Consider the following 9,449-nt stretch of genomic DNA (forward strand, 5'->3'; position numbering starts at 1 on the left):
ACTCAAGTATCAATTATTCATGACAATCACTGATCACTGAATTCATGGATAACGATAGAAAATCAGTATAAATATTCCTTGAATCAGAAGTAGAAATCAGAAATAAAAACTTAGCCTAGAGTTGAGGAGAAAATAGTGAAAAAATTATTTCGCCTCTTTCTCTTCTATTTTTCACCTGAAGTTGGAGTAGAGTATAGAGAAGTCTAAAGAAAAACCCAAAAACTATAATAAAACTTTATAATATATGGAAGAGATTAGGTCCATCAATACGGAAACTATAATTTTTATGTCATAAACTCTATCAAATCTTTCATTATCTCAACTATATATTCATATATGCAAAAGCCTTCAATAATTCAAATACTACAATTATGACTCCTAAAATATGGTATTATCATCAAAATTTTCGAGCTCTTCAATGCACTCACAAGGCAGTCGTAAAGCAGTTAAAAGGCGTGGACATCTTGTTTCAGGACTTCTTCTGTTTTGGTTCTTCTTTCAAAGCTTCATCTTACCAACTTCAAACGTAGATAAAAATCACATTTTTAGCCAAAATTTGCTCCAAGACCATAAAATTTCCTCATACAACTAAATAACACAAAAATGTATCAATTAAGCATGTAGAATGCGGGAAAATGAAAATTTTGATGACAAAAATACAAATTATTACAATCTTATCAAGTGTTGAGCTTTCACAGAAAATTACTCGATTAAACCATCATATGGATGCATAGTTTGATATCCTCCAGTCCTCCGTTGACAGCTAGTTGTAGGAAGTTCATGAATTCATGCAGCGTGGAAATGACAAAAAAAATGAGAAGAGTAGAAAATATTAAACGAACAAATGAGAAGAGCAAAGGCCAAACTGGTTGAGGATCAACACATGTTTGAGAAATAAGCTAAAAAAAAAAAAAAAGTGGTAGTGGTGGTGGCAGTGGTGGCGGTGGTTCGAGTTTAGGTTTTAGATGATATGATTTTTTTTTTTCATTTTGTAGGTGTAGTAGGATTTTTTATGAACATGTAACAATGACATTTCATTTACTCGATAAAATTTATAATTTTTCATTCTATCTCGTTTAAACTATTTTCATGTAACTTTTTTTATTAACTTGCAACTTGGTTTTTCATCATCTAAAAAAGTGAAATTGTTAGAATACTTCTAATACCCTAAGTTTTTGTGATTGACAAATAAACAACATCGAGCTGTTTCAGGATATAGCCGCTCTTTAATAGTAAATTCAGGTTTTCAGATTGCTAGATCTTTTCAATCCGTTTAGACAGAACATCAAGAGTTCAAGTCGTTCACGCAAGGAATTCAAGTAGGGAAGACAATTTTCCCCGCGGGGAAAACTCAAAACGGGACTGTTTTTGGGTAGAGCTATCGGGTTCCGTTTTGGGGATTTTTAAAATCTCCGTAATTATTCGGGGGCGGGTATGGGGATGATATCCCATCCCCGAACCCGTCTCAATAATAATAATAATAATAATAATAATAATATACAAAATAAAAAAATATATCTAACCTAACCCCTCAATTCCCATTCTCCCATTCATGCTAAGAATAATAATAATATACAAAATAAAAAAAATCTAACCTAACCCCTCAATTCCCATTCTCCCATTCATGCCTCCAGTTCCATTGTCGACTCTCAAGGTTCAACCAACACTCCAAGTCTCCAACTCTTCACGACATCTCGTTCTGATTTCTCACTTTTAAAGAATATTGGACCTCGACACAACGAAAACCAGGTTTGATTGTTGACTTGTTGTCATTTGTAATATTGAAACAATTCGAATCGTTCAATAGTATGGCAACTTCAATGGTTCGATTTTCAACATGTTGGAACTTTTCAAGTTCGCAATCTTGATTTTGATGCTAATAAAACTTATTATTTTGTTTCTAATAATCTACCTTAGTGCGCAGACAGCTAAAACTGAATTAATCAGTTTACGAAACCAACTGAAGCCATCGGAGATGCCAACTGATTGCCGAGACTAAATCAGTCTAACTGGTTCGTCAAACAAGCAGTTCAGTTGATTGTCCAAACTGATAGGTAATTCAGCAGGAAGATCTCAAAAGCCTGGCCAGCCTATAATGTGTCCAACTGACGAAGAACCCAACTAACCAGTTCAACTGAAGGAGTGAAATCAGTTCAACTGACGAGTCAACTGATTTCACTAGCCCAACTGAAGATCAGTCCAGCTGACCAGTTCAAAGTATCAGTCAGAATCTTTCAGTTGCAGATCAAGACAAGCTCACAGTAAATGGATTCCAGCTGTGCGAGAAGGTACAAAGTCATTGTCCAGTCAAAGGACAATAATGGACGTTACATCAGAGCATTGAAGACAAAACGCTCCAGAAGGGCAGTCAAAAGTCGAAGCACAAAGTCCAAGGAGCCGATTCAAATGTAACAGATACAATAATTGAGTCTCACTGTACGATCAGCTTTTCCCGTCTATTTAAAGAGAAGATCAGTGAAGACTCAAATGAGCGATATACAAGAGTGAAAAGAGTTAAGAAGAGAAAACAGCAAAAGGGCACGCTCAGTTACTTATCAGCTTTCAGAAGCACAAAAAGCCCAGAGAGAATTCTTCATCGTTGTATCAGCTTAGTTTAGAAGCCATTTTCCCTCAGTGTGTGAGAACATTATCCTTCAGTTCTCGCACACACATTCACTCTCAAATCCACTCAAAAACCGTCTTGCACAAAGACGCAAAACTTGTGTATGTAGTCTTTGACACATAGACATTAAAGAAGTGTTGGCTGGAAGGTGCTGCCTTCAGTCGTAGCTAGGAGTTCAGTTTAGGCAGTAGCATAAGTCCTAGCTGAGTGGGTTTGTACAAAGTGTTGTATAAATCAAAGTCTTCTAGTGGAACCTACCCGTTGTGGTAGAAGGGGTGACGTAGGAGCAGTTGAAGTCTCCGAACATCCATAAACATATCTTGTGTATTTAACTGATTAACTACGGTTTTAAAATTGTTTCGATTAGTTAGCGCACTCGTCAGTTCAGTTGTCACCATAACTGAACTGAAGAATGCAAAAACTAATTTGTCTTTCTTCGGTTATTCAGTTTACATAAGTTAAAATGTTTTCTAATAACATTCTTCTTCACGAAGGATTACTTCGAGTTTCTTTCGCTTGGTTTTAAACCAAACTCGATTTAATTCATTGGTGTTAATATTCTTAGAACACGAGCTATTGCAGCTCATTGGAGAATATAGTGTTCGAAATGCCTTCGAAGGCACTAGCACACTCGATCCTTCACAACACAACACAACGTAAATTAGGACATGGGTTTGTTAAAATTCAAATCAAAAGTGAAGTAAATGACAAGGGGTTAAGAAGTAATGCAATGTGCGATCGTTCAATAGTATGGCAGCTTGAGGGTTGCAAAATTATAATGCTTTTTATGATAACCAATTTGACATGTGATGATGATGATATAATTGAGGTGAAATTATTGTTATTTATTTATTAAAAAAATTTTACATGTAGAAAAATTAGAGAAATCATATAGATGTATTGTCATATTGACTTTCTTGTGATGTATTTGGATATAAAGATGAAATTGATCACCTGTTTTCGTATTCATGGATTCCACTGGAGCTGAAATTCCTCTTACAGATCTCACATTTAAAATTTCTTTTTCAAACATGCATTTGTTTCCGTTTGTTATGGGAATTTTTAATATGCTACATAAATATCCTGTTTTGAGTTGTTGGTCTAAATTGTTATAAAACCAATCAGAGCCTTGACCAGAAGTATTACTGGTATTACAAAGCTTTGGCATTTGGATAGTATCCTTCATCCCATAATTATCCACCTCTTATGCAAATTATTTGGTATCATTTCAGATGGAATTTAATGATAAAGAGGTTGAGACTGCTCCAACTGTAGGAAGTCAAGCACTTGCATCGAAAAATGAGAGTGTTTTGATCGAGGAAAATGAAATATCTCAAAATGAGAATTTAGATGCTGAAATTATGGGAGCAGATGGTGGAAATAAAAGAAAATTTAGATCTCCTGCATGAGATCATTTTCAGAGGAAGCTAATTGGAGGAAAATAGAAAGCGATATGCAATGATTGTAAGAAGTCTTTAGGTGGTGAAAGTAAGAATGGTACCAGACATTTACTTGACCACATAAAAACATGTTTGCACAAAAAAGAGAAGACTATAAAACAATCTCTATTGCAACCAACAAAATCCAATGACGAGACAACGATGCTTGGGACATACCATTTCAACCAAGATCATGGGAGGGAAGAGCTTGCGAATATGATTATATTGCATGAGTATACGCTATCTACTAGATAAGCTTCCTCCGAGTTCACTTATTTTAGAAGGTAAATTATTTCACATGCGGTGTTGTGCCCATATTTTGAATTTGGTTGTGAGGGATGGACTGCAATTAATCAGTGGCATTATTGAAAAAAGTCAATATAGTATCGGATTTTGGACAGCAACGCCGAAATGAGATGAAAAATTTATTGGAACAACTCGACAGTTGAAGGTTTCAAGTACTAAAAAATTAGAACTTGATTGCAAAATATGTTGGAACTCTACATATTTAATGCTTAACACTGCATTGGAATATAAAGATGTGTTTGCTCGTTTGAAACACCGTGAAAGTTTGTATAAAAGAGTTCTCACAGAAGATAATTGGTCAAAAGTGAGAGAGATTTCTTCTAAATTGGAGATTTTTTATGATGCCACAGAATTGCTTTCGGGGACCAAGTATCCCACTATAAATATTTTTTTCTCAACTATTTATGATATTAAGTTGGCAATTGATGATAGGCTTTTTTGGATGATAATGTGGTGAATACAATGACAACAAATATGAAATTAAAGTTTGAAAAGTATTGGGAGGTGATGAGTTGTTTATTGGCAAGTGGGAGCATTTTAGATCCGAGGTACACGATGAAGACAATTCAATTTTATTATCCTCTTGTTTATAGTGATATCTCTTCATTTGAGATTGAAAAAATAAAGAAATAGTTGTATGAAATTGTTGAAGAGTACAAGAAGAAATCCAAACAATCTCAGGAAGTGAAAGATTCACGATCTTTATATTTAAGGCCTCCATTTCCTAAGCGTTATAGTTATGCTGATAAATTTGAGATGTTCATGGATTCTAATACTAATACTGAACTTGAGAAGTCAGAGTTGGATTATTATTTAGAAGAGTCTTTGTTGCCAAGAAGTATAAGTTACTTTGATATCTTTTGTTGGTGGAAGACGAATGAGATCAAATATCCCATTTTGCATGATATTGCAAAGGATGTGTTGGCAATTCCTGTGACGACTGTTGCTTCTGAATCAACATTCAATACTAGTGGGAGAGTTTTAAATGCTCACCATAATGGACTTCATCCTAAAACTATGGAGGCTTTGATGTGTGCTCGAGATTGGTTATGGAGTGAAATTCAAGGTATTAAATAATTTCAAAACAAATTGTTTATGATACTTTATTTATATTTTTAATTTATAATATTTTTATTTTTTATTTGTCTTAGTAGATTATATAGCTTCGAAGGATCAAAAGTTTGATAATGATTCTGATATAGAGGTAAGTCATAAGTTGATTTTTTTAATTGTATTAAAGTGTTTTAAATTTATATAATTTTTCTCTATGTATTATTATTTTTTAGGAGCCGGAGTCATGCACTAACAGTAATACTGATTACAGCATGGAGTGATGTGATATGATATAATGGAGAAGAAAGTAATTTGATGATGTTAACGAGTTTGATCTTTTATATTTATTGGAACTATGGATTTTTTTTTTGAGAATATTGAACTATGGATTGTTAATATTATGTAAGTTTTACGTATGTCATTGAATTTTTGTATCAATACTTTTTAAGTCAAATTAAAAAGTTTTTGTGTCAATTCAATAAATACTTAAAGTTTTATATATATAAAAAAATAAATTCAAGCGGGGACGGGGGCGGGGATCCCCATCCCCGCGGGGTTGGGGATGGGGATTCCCCGATTTGGTAGAATCGGAGATAAGGGCGGGGATGTAAATTGAGGGCGGGGATGGAGATAGCAAACCCGCCCCCGTCCCGACCCATTGCCATCCCTAAATTCAAGCCACATAATTTATGAACTCTAGCTGCAAGAGATCATCTGTTAATCTGACAGGATCAAAGTTCTATATGCAATACATGTGTTCAAACTGTTTAACTCCAACCATACTGCAAGCAGTCAGATTTGAGTAAATTCAAAGGATACGATAAGTCAAGACGCTTATGATAAAGTATGATGACACTGTATCCTACCAACTCCGAATGATAAAATGTTTTCAAATATGTCCTAAGTCAATCATCTTTTCAAAGGCTACTAGACATAAAGATAGAAAAAGTGAAGGACATTAAATGACATTTATTACAATGCACGATGATGATATTAAAAAGAACATTTTATCCGGAACAAGTATAGATGATAGTTGAAAAGCAAATCCGATCGTTGAAACTTTTCAACTATATATATGCACACTTCAAAGAGAAGAAATAACCGAACTAATTGATTATTTTCTCAAACCTTCATACTCCACCCAAACCCCAATTCTCAAAACGTAAAATCCATCTCAAACTCGACCTTAATAAAAAAAAAGTATACCCAAAACTCTACCCAAATATTATACTCGAAAACAATATCCAAAACTCCACCTAAAATTCGACTCAAACTCGATCCATTTCAAAGTTTCACCAAAATTCGATACTGATGGGATCGGCTCTGGGCACCTGCGAGGGTGCTTCAAACACAATATTCTAAATGAGCTGCAATAGATTGTATTCTAAGAATGTAAACACCGATTAATTAAATCGAGTTTTGTTTTAAACCAAGCAAAAAATACTAGAAGTAACCATTCGTTAAGAAAGCTGATCAGTTTAAAGCTTTTAGCTTGGTAAACTGATTAACTGAAATAAGGGGATCAGTTCTTGCTTATATTAGTTCAGTTATGGTGAGAACTGAACTGATATCAGCTAGAACTGATCAAATCAGTTTAAAACAATAATTAAACAGTTAAATACACAAGATATGTTTATGGATGTTCGGAGACTTCAACTGCTCCTACGTCACCCCTTCTACCACTTTGATTTATAAAACACATTGTACAAACCCACTCAGTTTAGTACTTACTGTACTGCCTAACTGAACTCCTAGTTTAGACTGAAGGCAGCACCTTTTCAGCCAACACTTATTTAACGCCTATGTGTCAAAGACTACATACACAAGTTTTATGTCTTTGTGCAAGGCCCACTCAACTATTCAATATGCTCGATTCTCTGTGTATATGTAAGTGATGGTGTGTGCGTGTGTGAGAACTGATCTATGAATACAACGAGAAAGTGTTCTCACACACTGATGGAATTGTGCGTCTAATATAAGTTGATAACACGTTGAAGTGTTCCATCAAATATGTGTTGGTTGCTTCTTGTAAGCTGATATGCACACTTGTTTTTTCACACCCTTTCTTCACATACTTTTTTATATGTTTGTTGATGATCTTGATCTTGTATTTATAGAGGCAATGTGACCGTACGCCAAAACTCATCAAATATATTTGTTGCAATTTGAATCTGTTTCTCGAAATTTGTGTCTTGTACTTTCTGACATCCGTTCTGGAACGTATTGACTTTAAGCTCTGCTGCAACGTTCATTATTGTCTTTTGATCGGAAAATTGTTGTTATATCTTTGTGCATAGCTGGATTCCACTTAGATAAGCTTGTCGTGTTCTGCAAACTGGTCGGCTCCTAACTGATGCTCTGAAATGGTCAGCTGAACTGGTGTGGTGAAATCAGTTGGCTCGTCAGCTGAACTGATTTCAATGATTCAGCTGAACTGGTCAGTTGGACTCTTCATCAGTTGAACTCTTCGTCAGTTGGCCGACTTCTGAAGGTCTTCTGCTGAACCACCTATCAACTGAACTGGATTTTGATATTTCAGTTGGACTGGTTCAGTTTGGGCAATCACTTGGTACTTTCAGTTTGCGTCTCGATAGCTTCAGTTTTGGCTCGATAACTTATCAATTCGAAGCCCGATCAGTTTCAGCTTTCTGGGCATTTAAGTAAATTCATTAGAAACAAAATAACAAGTTTTGTTAACATCAAAATCAAGATTACGAATATGAAATGTTTCAACAGATACATTTCAAAATTTCACATGAAGCTTCATCCAAACTCGACCCATTTTAGAACTCCACCGAAAAACTCAGCCCAATGAGGAAAATTCAATTCCAAATGAAAAACTCTACCTAAATATAAAAAACTCGATCTCAATAGTTCTTTTATGTAAAACTCTACCCAAATATAAAAAACTCGATCTTAATAGTTCTTTTATGTATATANGTTAGGTTTAACTTTTGAATTTTAAAAAATATTTTTTAATTGCTCTCGTTCGCACGTTCAGTTCAGTTGTTTCTCTCTTTTCATGCTACCTATTTTTCTTTCCATTCTCACTATTTTTGTGTTCCCTCAAAGGATACAAAACAAAATATGATCAAATATCATTTGAAGATTTGTAATAGAAGTAAGTACTATTAAATTTGTGTTGTAGTAATATTGTAACAATTTTACAGAAATAAGTTTCTTTCGATATCGTGATTCGTTTATTGGGTAAAAGTGTGAGTAGGTCGAGCAGTGGGTTGAGTGGTTCGAGCAGTGGGTTTAATGGGTCGAGCAGGGTTGAGAGGGTCAAGAATGTTGCATATGTTAGTATTGCCCCCTGTGATCAAGAGAAGACGTGGAAGAAAAAAATAAAAAATATTTCTTTCTATTGGAGAATTTGATAGAAAATCCGATTGAATGTTATGTAATTTGTTTGAATTTAAAGAAAATAAATTTTATTAATGTCTTGATTTTTTTGTTTTTCTTGACAGAGATTGTAATATGTTTGTGGTGGAGTGGGTGGAGTTTGGGTGGAAAGAATTATTGTAACGTGTTTGTGGTGGAGTTTGGGTGGAGTGAGTTATTGTAACGTGTTTGTGGTGGATTGGATTGAGTTTGGGTGGAGTAAGTTATTGTAATGTGTTTGCAGTGGAGTGGGTCGAGTGGGTAGAGTTTTGGTGGAGTGGGCGGAGTTTGGGTGGAGTTTAGGTGGAGTGAGTTTTGTGTTTTTCTTGACAGAGATTGTAATGTGTTGGTGTTGAGTTTTAGTGTTTGGGTTGAGTGGTGGTACATTTTTGGTGGAATGGGAGGTGGAGTGGCTCAAGTGGGTGGAATTTGGGGTTTGAGGTTTATGGTTTAGGGTTTGGGTCGAGTTTGAGTCAATTTTAGTTCGAGTAAATAATTTGAGTCGATGTTGAGTCTAATTATTAAACATATTAACACATAAATAATTTATATTTACGTTAAACATTTTAATATGAGATAATTAAAAAATAAAAATTGATAATCAAAAGATACTGATTGAGTTTAACATAAAAATTGATAATGTT

General features: G+C 34.6%; 1 protein-coding gene across 1 annotated transcript; it reads left to right on the forward strand.

Annotated features, from left to right (window-relative positions):
• The first annotated feature begins 5,060 nt into the window (after positions 1 to 5,060).
• On the forward strand, positions 5,061 to 5,816 carry LOC140978866 (zinc finger BED domain-containing protein DAYSLEEPER-like). The gene is made up of 3 exons (XM_073444105.1): positions 5,061 to 5,434; positions 5,523 to 5,572; positions 5,655 to 5,816. Exons 1-3 carry the CDS (start codon positions 5,125 to 5,127, stop codon positions 5,700 to 5,702), a joined length of 408 nt encoding a protein of 135 aa, XP_073300206.1. The 5' UTR covers positions 5,061 to 5,124; the 3' UTR covers positions 5,703 to 5,816.
• The last annotated feature ends 3,633 nt before the right edge of the window (positions 5,817 to 9,449 follow it).

This window comes from Primulina huaijiensis, chromosome 6 (assembly GCF_012295235.1).
Source record: "Primulina huaijiensis isolate GDHJ02 chromosome 6, ASM1229523v2, whole genome shotgun sequence".
Taxonomy (NCBI): Eukaryota; Viridiplantae; Streptophyta; class Magnoliopsida; order Lamiales; family Gesneriaceae; genus Primulina; species Primulina huaijiensis.